Raw genomic sequence first — 17636 nt, forward strand, 5'->3', positions numbered from 1 at the left:
CCAGCCTGGGCAACAGAACGAGACCTTGTTTCAAAAAAATGAAATAAAAAGAAAAAAAAATACGGATATTTATCGCAGATAATTGTCAGAGGCCGTTAGCCAGTAAGTGGCATGAATAAGACTTGAATTCACGTTACTTGTGACTATACTATACAACTTGCTGAAGGTCAGATATGTTGGTATGGTCAGGCATTGTACAAGAACTAATCATCTGATGCACAGCACCATGCTACTACTTTGGAAAAAGAATGATTTCCTCTGACATTTTTTTGAGCTGTCTTAAAAATTAGACAGAATTGTAATTTCTAAAGCTCTAGTTTTGATTTTCTTTGAAAACCATTTTGATATACAATGTTTATTCAATGATGACAGCTATACAGTCTCTTTTTAAACTTTAGAGGAAGGGTTATTTGAGTTAGAACATCCATGTATTGCTGTCCTGTGCAATACAATACAGTAGTATTGTGCCTAGAAGATCCCTCTTAGTCAAGGTAAACATGACAGCTGTTAAGAAACCAAAGTGGTTCACTGAAACAAAAAGTACATTTTTTAAACAAGAGAAAGAAACCAAAGTGAGTGCCTGTCATTTTAGCAGAACATTGATTTAGAAAGATACAGTCATTGTTTCATGAAAACTTTTTTAAATGAAGTAACCCAAATGTGTGGGTTATTCTAAAGCTATTTTTCATCTTTAAATCCCAAAACATTGAGACCATGCAATTTTATCACTTTGGTTTAGTGGGTTTTTTTTTTATATTATGAAACAGTTTTGTTATGAAAAGTTTCAAACTTACCTGAAGATTAGAGAAAATAATATCATGAACACCCATTACTCATCATTCTAATTCAGTTTTATTTGGCTATTCTTGTTAATTATGAAAGCCTGCTTATAGCAAATGACCAGAATTCTACGGAGCATTTGAAACCACTGAATAGGGAAAATCTTGTCACATAAATCTAAATTCTGTGTTCTATATTTGCTTCATAATTCTCTGTGGTGTACCCCATCTCAAATTTGACTGCCTTCTTTTGCACAATTGTGACCAATAATAAAATAAGAAATTCACCCATTTTCACTAGCATGTATGTTTCTCTCTTCAGCAAGTGGGTACTCTGATTTTGCTGAGAAAACAAGAAGAATCCCGACTTTAGTTTTATTAGTAAAATGTGACTGTCTCAGCTTTTTGAAGTGCTCCTTTCTTGCACTTAATTATGGAGTTTGTAGTAAAAGGAGAGAGTAGATTTGTTTTTGCCATTGAGTAGCATCTTGAAGAATAGAACGCTGATGATATGTGTTTATTAAAGTCGTGTTATTTTGTGATTAATTTCATAAGTCTAAGGAAATAGAATATGTGATAATTCTGTGTTTAAAGGTGAGCAGCCGGGTGCGGCGGCTCACACCTTTAATCCCAGCACTTGGAAGGCTGTGGCAGGTGGATCGCTTGAGCCCAGGAGTTTGAGACCCCAGCCTGGGCAACATGGTGAAACCCCATCTCTACCAAAAATACAAAAATTACCCAGTCTCATAACCCAGTCTCAAAATAAATAAATAGATTAAATTAAAAAAAATATGACAGTGAGAGATTTGGTATATTAATGCTGTGCCTGAGCCAGTATTCCTAGAACATAAATGCAGAGGCATTGGAATTCTATTATAATTTTTTGATCTGGTTGATATTTACTTTACAGAAAGTTACTTGAAGTAGACCGAGCCTGAATAGAAGCTAATAATAGACATTGTATTGAATATAAAAAGAAAACGCACATTGTTCCCTTGCATACAAGACAATGGTTTTCCTGTTGAACATGTATCTGCTGCTTTGAAGAATTATTCTAATTTTAACAAGATAACAAAGAATAGTAGAATCTATTTTTATATATCTGATCTACAGGTGATGGTTTTGCATGAGCAGTGTGCTTTCAGTTTTCAAAAGATTCATAAACTTGGGTTCCTGGAGCTATGTAGAGCAAAGAAATCACAAATTAGAGCAAATTTTAAATTGGGTAATACTATCTTTAACCTTTGGGCTTTTAAAAATGTTGGTTATTTCACTCTTATTCCTTTGGAATATTTCTTATTCTTGAATAGCTTCATAAATAAAAACTACCAGAGTTTTCCCTAAAATGTGTTAACTATTAGCGCTTTGATTTTTTTTTTCAAGGTTGAAAACCCATATGTTCAGCTAGGTACCACGCTTTACTAGGATGTTCTTTATGATTTAAGAACCAATCATTACAGAGTAAAGTGACAGAAATTACTGTGCATCTTGCCCATTCCCTATGTATTTAATGTTGACATAGAGTTAATTATGTTAGAATAAACAGAGTGTTTGTGGGGTGGAGGTGGTGATTTAGGAATCTGAAAATTTCTAAATTATGTACTTGTGCAGATAGAAAAATAAACACAAAAAGACAACTAAGTTTGATATGTTCTTTGAACAGTGTTTTCAGGGAAGATTTATGGTTAATATCTTTCATTATTTTAGTTCTGTAATGAAACCTGCTTTTCCACGTACAGCTCCCAAGTTATGTCTTGAAAGAATTTCAGGACAAAGCAGTCTTACACATGAGCAATTTTTGATACCTGAAAGTTTGGGGGAGTTTAGAAATTCTGCAGTGGTAGCACTGTGTTCTATTTTCAAAGATGCGAGACTTATAATTACCTCAACTGTGTGTTGGTCATAATGTGCTGTAGTGAGTGTATTAGTGTTTCTCCTGGGATTTACCCTACTTTGAAGTTTAACGTTTAGAGAACTTTTCCTTATGGATCTGTTTTTCATATAATAGCAACATTTTTTTTGAATGAAGCAGTTATTAAAATTTATTCAAGGTTGAAAACCCATATGTTGGGCTAGTTTGCACACTTGACTACGATGTTCTTTACTATTTAAGAACTAACCGTTACAGGGTAAAATGATGGAAGCTAGTGCACGTCTGATGCACTAATTTCCATCAGTTATTTTTCTTTGCTACAACTTGAGTGCTGTTGTTAACTGGAAAATAGATCAGAAAATTTAGTTGTGGAGCATTCTAATAATTTTGAGGTCAGATTTCTTAAAGTTTGAATATATATATAATGTTTTGGTGCACTTGAGTTAGGTTGATTTGTTTAATAGATGGTTATTCAAGAAGTTATACTTGTTTGCCTTAGATTCATTTGGTTTTAACTACTTAAAACTCTTCTTAAGGTTCAAAGTACGGAGGGAGAAGCTCCTCATGTTCCAGCCACTTACCAGCTAGGTCTTACGAAGTCGAAAAGAGGTAAGTGGACCAGTATCCACTAGTTCTGAGCACATTATCAAATATTAGTTGATTTGGAAAAGGGGTTTTATGTATCAGTATTTGTAGTATTTATGAGTGTGAAAAGGTAAAGAACACACACAGGTAGGCATGATTCACTATTGTTTGTAGAACTTTTTTTGTATTTTTAAAAAGACTTTTTAAAAATTAGTTTGCTAATTAGTTTGCTTATTCTGGAATGACCTCATTACACAATTTTGTGTGCTCTAAGTATTTTACACTATTGCATAAGACCTAGTTGGGAAGTGATAGAGCAATGGATTAAGACTACCTTTTACATTGTTATGACTGAAAAATATACTGGTATTATCTATCTTTGGTGTTTCACTATATAAATATAGCTCCTAGGTATAACACATGAATATTCCTCTAGCAAAACCCACCAATTTTTTAGCAATAGTTAAAGCTAGTTAAATTCAAACTATGGGTCGAAGGTGAGTGGTTGTAGATACTGTTCCTCTCTTAAATTATTAATTATTGACCAAAGAACCTTTGAATCCATTCCTTTCACTTTTAACTTGCAACAACAACAACAACAAAAATGTGTGATCTTTGGATTTACAAAACTTTTGAGCTTTAGAGAAAGGGAAAGAGGAAGAAGTGAAAATGACCACTGAAGGTAGGACTGTTTATTTTTGAAACTTTACACATGCTGAACCACCCTGTTTTTTTTTTAAACAAAGATTCGTATGTATGTTCCTAGAATAGGAAATTACATGTTTGTTGTCTCCTGATCTCTGAAATTACTTCACAGGAGACAATTTGCATAAATTGTTTTCTTTTATTGCAATATGGTATTAAGAAACAAGAGCTTCACTCTCACTCGGTCACTGCAGCTCTGGTTAGACTCAAAATGAACTTTACTATTTAATTTTCTTCCCCTTGTAAGTTCATAAATTTATGTATGTGTTTCTGAGCTGAGTTCATGGTCATCAAGAAGTGTTTGCTTTAGATAGGTAGACAGGGGATACATTGGAAAAAGCAGCTTGCCATGCATTAAAAGGAGGATAAGAAAACAATAAAATTACTTTAAGGTGTTTTAAGAGCAAGATCCCTGTAGTAGGAATGATTAGATGTGGTTTATATTCATATCTGGGTTTTTTTCCTTTTCTTAGTCAGATTTTTATAAATTAACAGTAAAATGGTTCTGTGTGTCTGTGTGCATGAGAGAGAAGAGAGAACACCATAGTTTTCATCATTTTGAAAAGTATCCTATATCCTATGTAAGTATCTTAGATTGATCATAACTGCAGAGTTAGAAACACTCGTAATATATTTACTTCAAAAGTTTAGGAAAAATGCATATAGCAGTTTGATAATAGGACTTTTGAAATCAAAATTATCTTAATCTCAAATCCAGTCCAAGATTTACATACTGAAGCCCAGAGAGGTTTAGTGACTTAATGTTTGTTACAAGTTAGCATTCGGTAGTTATGTTGAGAAAAGTTCAACATTTTTCTTATTAAAGAAGACATACAATATTTTCTTTAGTCTAGGAGAGAATAGATAGACAGTTATTTGGTTTCTTTATGATAATACTAGACAAAGTTTCCAGATTTTTTTCTCACTTTAATGTTTCCTCTAACTTCCTAGTTTTTAATTAGAAATCATATATTGTATCTTCAGGACAGAGATCTAATCCTTTTTTATAGTTCCATCTTTTTCTGTTGAGAACTGTGTTTTTGGAAACAGAAATGTCTGACTAAAGAACTTAGATTGTGATTTATGGTTTACAAAATAGTTTCCCCTACATTCTACTTAGTTTCTGAAGTAGCCCTGTGAGATAGACAGAAGAATTATTATTATCTCGTTTTGCAGAGGAGAGAAGCTATTGCTTATGACAAGAAACACAGCAAGAACTTGAACCCAGGCCTCCTTCTTTTACCCATTGCCCCAAACCTGCTCTGAAGTCTAAGCAGTCTACCTGCATTATGACCCAAACTGTGTACTTAGACAGGGCTTAGCAACTGTGAGGTGAACTTGGCAGACTGTACTCTCTTGCAGATAAAACATACCTTAGCAGAGAGAACCAGTCAGAGCTGCTCACTCTGTCTTCCCTGCACTCTCAGGCACCTGCCCTTGCCTAGCCAGATAGACAGTTTCACTTCTAAATCATTTAAATGACTGCATTATTCTTTTGTTGCTTTAAGGAAATAGGTATCATTGATTGAGGTCAGCAAACATTTATTGTCAGCTTATTCTAGGTACTGGGATACAAAGAAGAATAGTTTCTGCCTTCAAAAGGCTCACAATCTAGTTTAAAGATATGGAAATACGTAATTATAGTGATAACTGCTATAGCATAAGATGTTAATCATTTTACCAAGAATATAATGCCTTATCAGTACTGGTGGTAACAGCTTATTGCAGTTCAGTTTCACAAGTATTCCAGTTTACCTAGGCTTATCAAGGATATGGAATAATTCCTTATATTTCATTTTGCAGTCTTGTTACTATCAAAATGATATTACAAAATTATTCTAAATTTTTAATGGGAAAAATGTATTCCATGGAAACTGAGTCTATAGTGGGGTATTTTTCAAACCAAGTTGACTTTAATAGATTTTAAATTTTATTTAATTATATTATCTGGCTCTTTTTCTATGTGGTTCATATCTTAAATGAATATGGTTTTGGTAAACACACTTTATTTAGCCTTTTGCTTTTGAAGTTCTGCAGAACTTTGCTGTCTCTTGAAGCTTCTGCCTTGATGAATGTAAGAACTGTACAGTCTCTCCCATTGTGGTAGTTGTAGTGTGGATAGAATGTGAACATACTTGCTATGCTTAGTTGGCCTTTTTACTTATGTAAAACATTATAGATCATACTAACCAGGAATTAGAATTTTGAGGCAGAAAAATAAGCAGAAAGATTTTATAAGATTAACAATATTATGTTGTAGTTGAACCTATTTGGTTGAGTTTTATGTAATTTTTATGAAAGAATTGTTTCATACCTTATACATTTGCATCATTTAAAACATCATAAAACACCAGAGACATTTAAGTATGCTTGCATTTCAGATTATTTAATTTACTGGCCTTAATTGTATTTATTTATTTATTTATTTTTTTGAGACGGAGTCTTGCTCTGTCGCCCAGGCTGGAGTGCAGTGGCACAATCTTGGCTCACTGCAACCTCCACCTCCCAGGTTTACTCCATTCTCCTGCCTCAGCCTCCCGAGTAGCTGGGACTACAGGTGCCCGCTACCACGCCTGGCTAATTTTTTGTATTTTTAGTACAGACGGGGTTTTACCGTGTTAGCCAGGATGGTCTCGATCTCCTAACCTCGTGATCCACCCGCCTCAGCCTCCCAAAGTGCTGGGATTACAGGCATGAGCCACCGCGCCCAGCCCTAACTGTGTTTTTTAAATTGGGAAGATAGTAGAAATCTTTACACACTATGCTCTCTATATGAACTACTAAATTTACCTCCTAAATATCTTTACATATTTACATAATGGAAATGGTTTACTTTGGGACTTCTGTTTTTATTAGAGCCGTCTTTTACTTCAGTTTTCCTCCAAGGATAAAACATTGATTGGATTTACCAAAATAGATTATAATTATAGCTTAATTAATGAGCGAATACCGAGAGATTCTAATAGAAGATCTGATACAGTTTTTGTTTGAATTTGAGTTACCTCCTGTACTTTGAAGACATAATCTTACATAAGTAATGCATATTTTTCTAAGAAGCAGTCAAATATTGTGTATCTTATATCTGCTGGGAATCATATCTCTGTAGTAATATTGCTCTCAGTAATTTCTTATAGCCACTTTTTTTATTCATAGATCATCTGTTTCTTATAGCCACATTTTTTTATTCATAGATCATCTGTTACGTACTGCAAGTCAGCATTCCGATAGCAGTGGTTTTGCTGAAGATTCTACAGACTGCCTATCCCTTAATCATCTTCAGGTAAAATTTTCTGTTCTAATAGGCACTATGATTAACTTCCTCATTTTAAGGTGGTTTTTCTATTACTATATATTTTAATATTGAGTCTGTGTAATCTTTATTTTTCAAGTGACAGAACAAAACTCCTGGCATGTAGATGTTATCTAAGCATTTGACTATAAATTTTAGATTTCATTAATTCTTCTCTCTGAATATGTTTTTAAAAATATCTATCTTCCCCTTAATTTTTGGACCACCAGTAAATAGAGATTATTGTGATCATTAACCTGTTTTGTCTGTTGTTTTTCTTATTTTTTTAACCATCATTATATTTCATTATTTTACAGTAATTGTTTTGCCTATTTAATAACTGACATTAATTGTGGACCTATAGCTTGCTGAGTGTTATACTGATTTTTACACTAGGTTGTGTGAGATAACCCAGAGAACAGGCACATCTTTATCCTCAAGAAGCATATAGTCTATATGTAGAGTACACAGAATGCACAGAAAAAGCATTTGAAACATTTTTTAAGCAAATTCTAAAGAAAATTGGGATGAGAAAACTCCCAAAGAGCCTTTAGGAACATAGCATTTAAGGGGTAAACAGACAAGAGGCATATGTAAGTTCACTGAGAAAGAGTAATTAAGTGGACAGAAACACTGGGAGATGGAGGAGAAACTTTCAGAAGGTATGGAAGAAAAGATAGGAATGTTGACTGGTTTTCAAATATGAATGATAGCTTAAGAGTGAGGGGTCTTTTTGTCTTTTTATAATAACATGAAATGACTTGGGGAAGGTGTTCAGCTAAGGGAAATAACCGTAAGAGAAGAACTGATTCAGAAAAATCCGGGATGAAACTGGAGAGATACCCTGGTCTTGGAGAGGATATGATCAGGAACCCAGGTTGGAGGGATTCGCTTTGAGTTTCCTTTCAGAATGGAGAGAAGGAAGGAATGATGGGGAGAGATACAAGGAAGTTTTTAGATGTTGGGGAAGAATGTTAGGAAGTGTTTGTCCATTTTCTCTATGAGTCAGTGTGTTGTATTGAAAGGAAAGGGGGAGGTTGTTGGAAAGGGAATTTTAGGAAAACAGTGAAGTTCTGAAATAATCTTTGTGAGAAAGTGAGAGGAAGGAGGGATGTGGTTGCTGCTCAGGAGCAATAAAACAATTTTGAGCAACAGCAGGGCCACAACTGCAGTGGAGACAGTGAAATTATAGAAGCACCATGTTGGTTTGGTATTTTGTTAGTGACTCTTCTTACATGTATTCTTCATCTTTCCACCTATTTTCTTTTCACAGGTTCAGGAGTCCTTGCAGGCTATGGGGAGTAGTGCTGATAGTTGTGACAGTGAGACAACAGTTACGTCACTTGGTGAAGACCTTGCCACACCAACAGCACAAGACCAGCCTTATTTTAATGAATCAGAGGAGGAGTCTCTTGTCCCTCTTCAGAAGGGACTAGAGAAGGCAGCAGCAGTTGCAGACAAAAGAAAATCAGGTAGCCAGGATTTCCCTCAGTGCAACACCATTGAGAATCCAGGAACTAAACAGTCCACCTGTAGTCCAGGGGATCATATCACTGAAATTACTGAAGTGGAAGAGGATTTGTTTCCAGCAGAGACAGTAGAGCTACTGAGGGAAGCAAGTGCTGAAAGTGATGTGGATAAAAGCAGTGAAAGTGAATTTACTCAGTATACCACACACCATATTCTGAAATCATTGGCTTCTATTGAAGCTAAATGCAGTGATATGAGCTCTGAAAATACAACTGGGCCTCCCTCTTCCATGGACAGAGTTAATACAGCTTTGCAAAGAGCTCAAATGAAGGTTTGCAGTCTGTCTAATCAAAGGATGGGGCGTAGCTTGCTAAAATCAAAAGATTTGTTAAAACAAAGGTACTTATTTGCAAAAGCTGGCTATCCTCTAAGAAGGTCTCAGTCTTTACCAACCACCTTATTGAGCCCAGTAAGGGTTGTGTCCTCTGTCAATGTTCGATTATCTCCAGGAAAAGAGACCAGATGCAGCCCACCTTCCTTCACCTATAAGTACACACCTGAAGAGGAGCAGGAATTGGAAAAGCGGGTGATGGAACATGATGGTCAGTCTTTAGTTAAATCGACCATTTTCATCTCTCCATCATCTGTGAAGAAAGAAGAAGCCCCCGAGAGTGAGGCGCCGCGGGTGGAGGAATGCCATCATGGAAGGACTCCTACCTGTTCACGGCTTGCTCCACCACCAATGTCTCAGTCTACCTGCTCCCTTCATTCCATCCACTCTGAGTGGCAAGAAAGGCCCCTGTGTGAGCACACAAGAACTCTGAGCACTCACAGTGTTCCCAACATATCAGGGGCTACTTGTAGTGCCTTCGCTTCCCCTTTCGGGTGTCCTTACTCACATAGACATGCCACCTACCCTTACCGAGTGTGCTCTGTGAATCCTCCTTCAGCCATAGAAATGCAGTTGCGAAGAGTATTACATGATATTAGAAACTCACTGCAGAATCTTTCACAGGTATGAGAAAAAGTATATTATCATTAGCTTTTTTCTTTTACTGCTCTGAGCACTTTTTAATTCACAGAGAAGCTAAGGCACATCAAGTATGAACTACCTCAGCTTTATTTTCTGACATGTCTAAACTTAATCTGCATCTGCCTTCCTTTTCTATCTTCCCTCCTGTTTCAAGGGAGAAGCTGTAACTAACCCTGATCAGTCGATTTCTCTGCTCATAAGTCTGTCTCCTTTCCAAGAGGAGAGATTTTTCTCGTTAAGTATCCTCCCATTTTTACTCTATCATCCACTGTCTTTGTTTTAGTCTAGAATCTTTTGTCATTTCTATTATTAAAAAATCTTCCCTCTTAAAGTTCTTTCTCTCTTTCTCTCTGCTATTTGAACATGTTGACTACCTTTTCCTTTTCCAAGTTTTCTCCCTGTTGGCTTCTGTGGCACCACGTTCTCCTGGTTCTGCTCGTAGCTCTCTGACTAAGCTTTCCCCTTCACCTACTGACCCTCGATGCTGTGCACAGAGTTAGTCTACTTCCACTGGACTCAAAGACTGGAACTACTCCAGACCAGAAAATAACAAATCAGGTAAAGTGTGAATTTGATTTAAAATGCTCTGTATGTCTTGTCACTTTTAAAGTCATTCTCAGATTTGTTAGTAGACTGGAAATAATTTTCCCAAAAAAATTTTGAAAATAAGTACGTTGTCTTCAGTTTTGCCTTTTACATTTTCTTGAACATTCTCTCTGAATGAATCGTGTTTAGACAATTGAGGGATTGAAGAAAATGACAATGTAATATAGTCATGAGAGCATTCAACAAAGAGTCAGGAGGCCTAGAATGAATGTAATAGACCTCTTATCATGACATAGTAGACAGGGAGCCACTTGGAAAGTAAAAATCAAAGGTGTAACTTCTCAAGTTATAATAAGATATACCTCCTCTTAACTGTAAGTTTTATCCTCATGACAATTGTCCCCTAACAGTTTTCTGTTTAAACAGAATGTGGGTGTTTCTTATTCCTCCTTACAAAATATAGTTCTGTCTGTGATGGAACTTGCAGCTGTGATTATGTCAAGCTGGGGATTTCCAGGACCCTGTCCACCAGTACCGTGGTGCATCTTTCTTTCTAGGCCACCTAGTTCTTCGGCTCCAGCTGTGGTCTCTTTCTCCTGGATATCCCAGCAATAACTCAGCTAATACATCTCCCCATGCCTACCCCACCCTACACTAGTGGACAGGTGCTTTCTATGATGTGGTCTCTGACTATCTCTCCAGCCTCATTCCTTAGCTGTAGGACTGTGCACAGGTCTCTAAACAGTTGTGTGTTCTTAGGTATCTGCACATGGCTGATTTTGTGTTTTGTTTTGTTTTTCTAAAATAAAAAGATGAAGTTTCTGTTTCTCGCCCACGTGGAGTGCTGGAGACAGCGGTGTAATCATGGCTCCCTGCAGTCTTGAACTCCTGGGCTCAAGTGATCCTCCTGCCTTGGCCTCCCAAAGTACTGGGACTATAAGCCACTTTTTTTTAACCGAGATCACCCAGCCTTTGCCTTTCTTTGCATAATCAAGCCGTAGTTACTGTTAAGGCTCAGTTCAAGTAGTGTTACCGCTTTTGGGAAAGTTCACGTAATCTGAATTTTTCTGTGTCCATCATAGCACTCCTTCCACAGTATTAGAATTTTTTAAAAATTTCCTTTATTTTTCTTTACACTGTGAGAACACCTGAAGGCTGGGAATACCTTTTATGTTTTTATCTCACTGCCTAAAATAGTGGCATATAGGAAATGCTAAGATGTCTGAGAAAGACGACATTGATTGCTTGCTCTCCAGCAAAGTTAATAATCACTATAATCTCATGATGATATTTGCAATGGCTTCTACATTTTTGCGTTTTGATTTTGTTTTTTTTAGTTTCACAAGAGGGAAGTCCTGAAAGAAATAGATGTGAACTATGTTCCTTCGCCTCCTCCTCCCACATAGATTGACTTATACCTGGAACAGCTAGCAGTATTAGGTGTCATTGGGAACTGATTTCTTTTTTCCTGCTTACAATATGAAGGTTTTTTGGATCCTTTTGTCTTAAAGAGAAAAATATATAGGCCCCAAATTCTGCCTTTTAACCCCTTAAGTGATTTGGAAGTATTCACTTTAACATTGGTTTTAATCCTACTTTTACTTTTTTGAAGTACCCTATGATGAGAGGACCTGATCCTGCTGCTGCTCCATATAGTACTCAGAAATCATCTGTTCTACCTCTTTATGAAGTAAGTTCTTTCTTACATCTTTGTGTTCCGAAATAATTTGTAGAATTTAGAAGTGTAATTTTGTTATATTGCATTCTAGAATACTTTTCAGGAGCTCCAGGTAATGAGGCGGAGCCTGAATTTGTTTAGAACACAAATGATGGATTTAGAATTGGCAATGCTGCGTCAGCAAACCATGGTTTATCATCATATGACTGAGGAGGAGAGGTAAAAGTTCATTTTGTCTTAGCACACCTCAAAAAGCTTTTCATTCAAAGTCTTCTCAACTTATATTTTTTAAAATTAGGTTTTGATTCCACTGCTGTGTACCTTGTATCTGTTTTGTGAACCAGTGTAGATAAGATTAGTCATAGATAGTGTTTTACTAAGTAAACTTGTATGCCTTCAGTATCCTAAGGGTAGTGGTAACCTGCTTTCCCGTGTTTGAGATATTTGTGAGAGGATAGGGGAAGAAAGACCAATGTCCTTGTGGATACACCTATTGTAGTTGATATTGTACTAATTTCTAGAACCTGAGATTTCCATGCCTTCTGTTAGCATATAGTAGTTGTTGAAAGATTTGTGATTAGGAATCTCCAAACTGCATTTTTCAAATTTTGTGCCCTTCACCATACCAATAGGTTTGAAGTTGATCAGCTCCAGGGTTTGAGAAATTCAGTCCGAATGGAACTTCAGGACCTGGAACTGCAGCTGGAAGAGCGCCTGCTGGGCCTGGAGGAGCAGCTTCGTGCTGTGCGCATGCCTTCACCCTTCCGCTCCTCCGCACTCATGGTACGCTACCTGGAGGGTGGTCGGAGTTTTCACCAAAGGTTTATTTATAATGTTCCAATAATTTAGGACGTGTGCCTTCATTTCAAGTCATTTATTTTAATGGTATTAAAAGCATGCATACTGTTTAAGGAGCTTTCCCACAAATCAGTTGAATGTACAATTTGTAATAATTGTCATAAATAGTATATTTAGAAATATGTTGAAAATTTTTAATGATAAATTTTAATAACAGGAAAGAATAAGGGCTTATACGAAAGTTGAGGGTTTTTAAAGGAAAAATGATAGTGAATTAACATATGAGTAATGTAAATTTTAATTGTTACATGTAACTGCAGAGAACACAGATGCATATTTTGCTCACTTTTTTTTTCTTTCATGCCTTTAAATAAAAAGTGTTCCTTTTAAACTTTTTCTTTATTTTGGATTCTTTTCCATTTGTTTTTAAAGGAATCAAATGATACCTGTATATTTTCATACATATATATATACATATACATATATGTATTTTCCTAAATATATAGATATATATCCAAGAGAATAAAAAGAAACATGTTTTTGTACCACTTTTCATACTTCTAATGTTTCTTTCCATGACATTTGAACTTCAACAGTTGTATTCTTATTTTTGCAAATATCTTTGAAGTTGTAGAATATGTTGCTTTGAAATGCTGAAATAGTGAATTATTCTTTGTTACCTTAACAATGTATTTGATTTTGTTAAAAAGAAATGGATGAATATACACACATACAATTATGTGTGTATATACTATAAATGAAGTAGAATAAACATTGGTGTATAAACACATATATGTATAGCATAGACTAAGGATGTTCTGTATTGCTAATGAATGTACTTTTCAACATGGTTTTGATTTATCATTCTGAGAAGTGTATGTTGGTGACAGGGGAGAACTAGAACATCCTTTTTGCATATTGTATCAGTTTTAACTCACAATAATGCATTTTATGGGATCTGTGACACTTGAGGGTAACCTTTGTGACATAAAGGGATGCTTCCAGGCACTAATTAGCCAATTAATTTTATTATAAAAGTCTTGTGATTTGAAAAAATATATATGTACATTATAATTATATATGCATGTATGTATATATACACACACATATACATATTTATATTGTTCTTACCTTTTCAGGGAATGTGTGGCAGTAGAAGCGCTGATAACTTGTCATGCCCTTCTCCATTGAATGTAATGGAACCAGTAAGCTTCTTTCCTCTTAAATCACTGGGGAAGGGAATGATACAACATTTCAGACACATAGTTTCCCTAGTTTAGATGAAATATATGTTTATTTTAAATACATAATTTGATAAATTATAGTTGATTGGAAGTGACTTTCACCTTTGAAAGTCCATTGCTGTCTGAAGCCACTAGAAAGCCACCTGAATTGCAATAGTGATTTATCTTTCTGACTAAAGGAGGTAATGCACCATAAAAACATGTACAGTGGCTCATGCCTGTAATCCCAGCACTTTATTTAAATGGTTGAGGTGGAAGGATTGCTTCAAGCCAGGAGTTTGAGACCAGCCTAGTCAACAAAATGAGACCCTTTCTCTACAGAAAATTTAAAAATCAGCCAGGCATGGTGATATGTGCCTGTAGTCCCAGTTACTCAGGAGGCTGAGGCGGGAGGATTGCTTGAGGCCAGGAGCTCAAGGCTACAGTGAGCTATGATTGTGCCACTGCACTCCAGCCTGGGTGACAGAGCAAGACCCTGTCTTTAAAAAATAATAGGCCAGGTGTGGTGGCTCATGCCTGTAATCCCAGCATTTTGGGAGGCTGAGGCAAGTGGATCACCTGAGGTCAGGAGTTGAAGACCAGCCTGACCAACATGGTGAAACCGCATCTCTACTAAAAATACAAAAATTAGCTGGGCATGGTGGCAGGCATCTGTAATCCCAGCTACTTGGGAGGCTGAGGCAGGAGACTTGCTTGAACCCGGGAGGCGGAGGTTGCAGTGAGCCGAGATCAAGCCATTGCACTCCAGCCTGGGTGACAGAGTGAGACTCCATCTCAAAAAAAAAAAATTGATTTTTAATTTACATTTCAGGAGACATGTGCTTTCACAGTTTGATCCTGGTTCTTTAGGTAGGTAGAGCTGTAACATGACCACGTTTTTAACAGAAATCTGTCTTTATTGTGTTAGACAGATTGGTTCATTTGGGGGCAAAAGCACTATGAGTAACTATTTTTCACTAGTTACTCTTCCTTACAAGTGATTTGGACACCTTGGTGGTAACAAGTAAAATTTCATCCTACTATGTATTCTGTTTACCTGTTTTGTTGCTTCATCTCAATAGGAATTTAAATTTTACTTACTGTTTTTGCAAATAAAATTGAGTAGTTATTAAATTAATGGAATAGATTTATGTCTTTACAAATTACATGATTTTAGGCAATAATAACAACCAGGACTTTAACCTTTTTAGCTACCAATCTTAATTCCAAGAGAGAAGAATAACATTTTTTTATGATCTCCAGGTCACTGAACTGATGCAGGAGCAGTCATACCTGAAGTCTGAATTGGGCCTGGGACTTGGAGAAATGGGATTTGAAATTCCTCCTGGAGAAAGCTCAGAATCTGTTTTTTCCCAAGCAACATCAGAATCATCTTCTGTATGTTCTGGTCCCTCTCATGCTAACAGAAGAACTGGAGTACCTTCTACTGCCTCAGTGGGCAAATCCAAAACCCCATTAGTGGCAAGGAAGAAAGTGTTCCGAGCATCGGTGGCTCTAACGCCAACAGCTCCTTCTAGAACAGGCTCCGTGCAGACACCTCCAGATTTGGAAAGTTCTGAGGAAGTTGATGCAGCTGAAGAAGCCCCAGAAGTTGTAGGACCTAAATCTGAAGTGGAAGAAGGACATGGAAAACTCCCATCAATGCCAGCTGCTGAGGAAATGCATAAAAATGTGGAGCAAGATGAGTTGCAGCAAGTCATACGGGAGGTGGGTAAAATCTGTGTTTCATTCATTTATTTGGAGGTATATGTTAGAGGAGATTTTGTCTGAATATTAATTATTTACAGAATGTTCTTTCGATTCACTGTATTCAATAATTTTCACAGAGCTTTTAAATTAGCTTTCCTGTTGATCAAGTTTGTGTCAATTAAGATATATTTGTAATGGCATTTCTGCAAATTTCATACTCTAATGTGAAATAATTACAATTCTCTGTGTTCAGTATGGTGAAAAAGATATGTGAAGGACTCAAAATAAACATGACGTACTCTTTGGACCTCTTGTTTCCACATCTACAAAATGAGGATTTACAGTTTAGATCTCTTCGAGGATTAAAAACTGCATTTTATAGCTGGACGTGGTGGCATGTGCCTGTAGTCCCAGCTACTCGGGAGGCTGGGGTAGGAGAATTGCTTGAACCCGGGAGGCGGAGGTTGCAGTGAGCCAAGATCATGCCATTGCACTCCAGCCTGGGCAGCAGAGCAAGACTCCATCTCAAAAAAAAAGAAACTGCATTTTATAATTTCACTTGATAGGAGAAAATGATTTTGTGATTTTAATAAGTATAAATAGATTGATTTGGTTTGGTGTTTTTTATTCAAAAATCAAAATATACTAAGAAAAGAGGGTTTGCCCTAGGTGATAGCAGCATAAGAACTTGAAGAATTACCATAGTTATGGATGACCAAAAGAACTGCAAAAGGAAATTACATATGATTAGTAGTGAAAGTTCAAAAGTTGAGAAAATTAGTAAAATAAATGTTTTTTGCACTGAGATCAGGTAATAGGAAGGAATAGAATATATCGTTTAAACAGCTCAATGCAATTATCTCTGTTTACCTAGTAGTATTCTGTGGATTAAATTGTACATAAGCAAATGTGAAATTTGCTGTATATGCTGTTCTCTAGTATTTCAATCATGTTGAATCAAATCACATTTTCAAAACAAGCATTATAGCAGAAGACTTCATATCTGTAATTTATTTTCATGATATGACTCTACCAACTAAATGTTTAAAAGGTCTTAATTCTATAAATTTATTTTTCCTACAAATGTAATTATTTTTGTAAATTGGTTTTGGCTGCCTAATGTTTAGCAAACTCAGCATTCACCCTACTCGGTCAGGTGTGTCTATGATTAATAATCCATTCCTGTTTACATGTTTTATATCAAAGATCAGTTTTTGAGTGAAATTATGTAATTATTCTTCTCCACACTATATTTGCTAACTGAGGAAGCGGGTTTTAAGGTAATTTTTTTTTTCTAGAAATGTGATGGTTTTGCTCCCCTTAGCTTGCTTTGGTATGAAAGTTTTCTTTGAAAACTTTATATTGCTCTTTTAAAACAAATATTCCATTCAATGCACACTTGAATCCTCATTTTTAGAATTTTAATGGCCTGATATGTCCTGTAGATGATTTCCTAAGAATAAAGTGTTCATTTCAGACTAGAACATTGATTCTTTGGCTTATAAGACATAGCATATAGAAAATTTAGTTATTCCCATTAGGCTGCCTTGGTCCTAGAGAATTAATCATTTAAAAGAACTTCTCATTAAATATGAAAGATTTTATAATTTGCAAACACTTAAGCTGGTATGCAAGGCAAATGTTCAAAGAATTTTTCAGAATTTGTTATTTAAACCATTAATTAGAAACTACTTAGTTCTGAATTTGGCATAGGCTTGAGGAAATTGGGTTTAACATTTATTCTTTTACTGTCTACAAAGGACCTACCCAGCAAAATATGTATAGATCAAACAAGGCATAAGAGGAGTATTGTTGTACTTAAGAAAACAAATTATTTTTAAGTACTTTAAAAGCATATTTAATAGTTTAATGCCAGTTATAATTTAAAAATTTATGTTAATATTCTCTTAGTTACAATAGTTTTCTGTTTATAAAGTATTTAAAATT

At 35.8% G+C, this 17636-nt stretch overlaps 1 protein-coding gene across 7 annotated transcripts in view; it reads left to right on the forward strand.

Annotated features, from left to right (window-relative positions):
• ITPRID2 (ITPR interacting domain containing 2) overlaps positions 1-17636 on the forward strand; it is a 38731-nt gene that overhangs the window by 15012 nt on the left and 6083 nt on the right. For 2 of the 7 annotated variants that reach the window (XM_008977190.4, XM_008977194.4), the window contains exons 9-16: positions 3189-3261; positions 7134-7222; positions 8505-9716; positions 11893-11970; positions 12050-12177; positions 12591-12741; positions 13896-13961; positions 15243-15707. In XM_008977190.4, the coding sequence (XP_008975438.3) occupies positions 3189-3261; positions 7134-7222; positions 8505-9716; positions 11893-11970; positions 12050-12177; positions 12591-12741; positions 13896-13961; positions 15243-15707 (2262 nt within the window). The remainder of the gene's footprint in view (positions 1-3188; positions 3262-7133; positions 7223-8504; positions 9717-11892; positions 11971-12049; positions 12178-12590; positions 12742-13895; positions 13962-15242; positions 15708-17636) is intronic. The other 5 variants (XM_034954606.3, XM_055108832.2, XM_063595219.1 and 2 more) reach the window with 5 other exon arrangements.

The sequence above is a fragment of the Pan paniscus genome, chromosome 13, assembly GCF_029289425.2.
Source record: "Pan paniscus chromosome 13, NHGRI_mPanPan1-v2.0_pri, whole genome shotgun sequence".
NCBI classification, from domain to species: domain Eukaryota; kingdom Metazoa; phylum Chordata; class Mammalia; order Primates; family Hominidae; genus Pan; species Pan paniscus.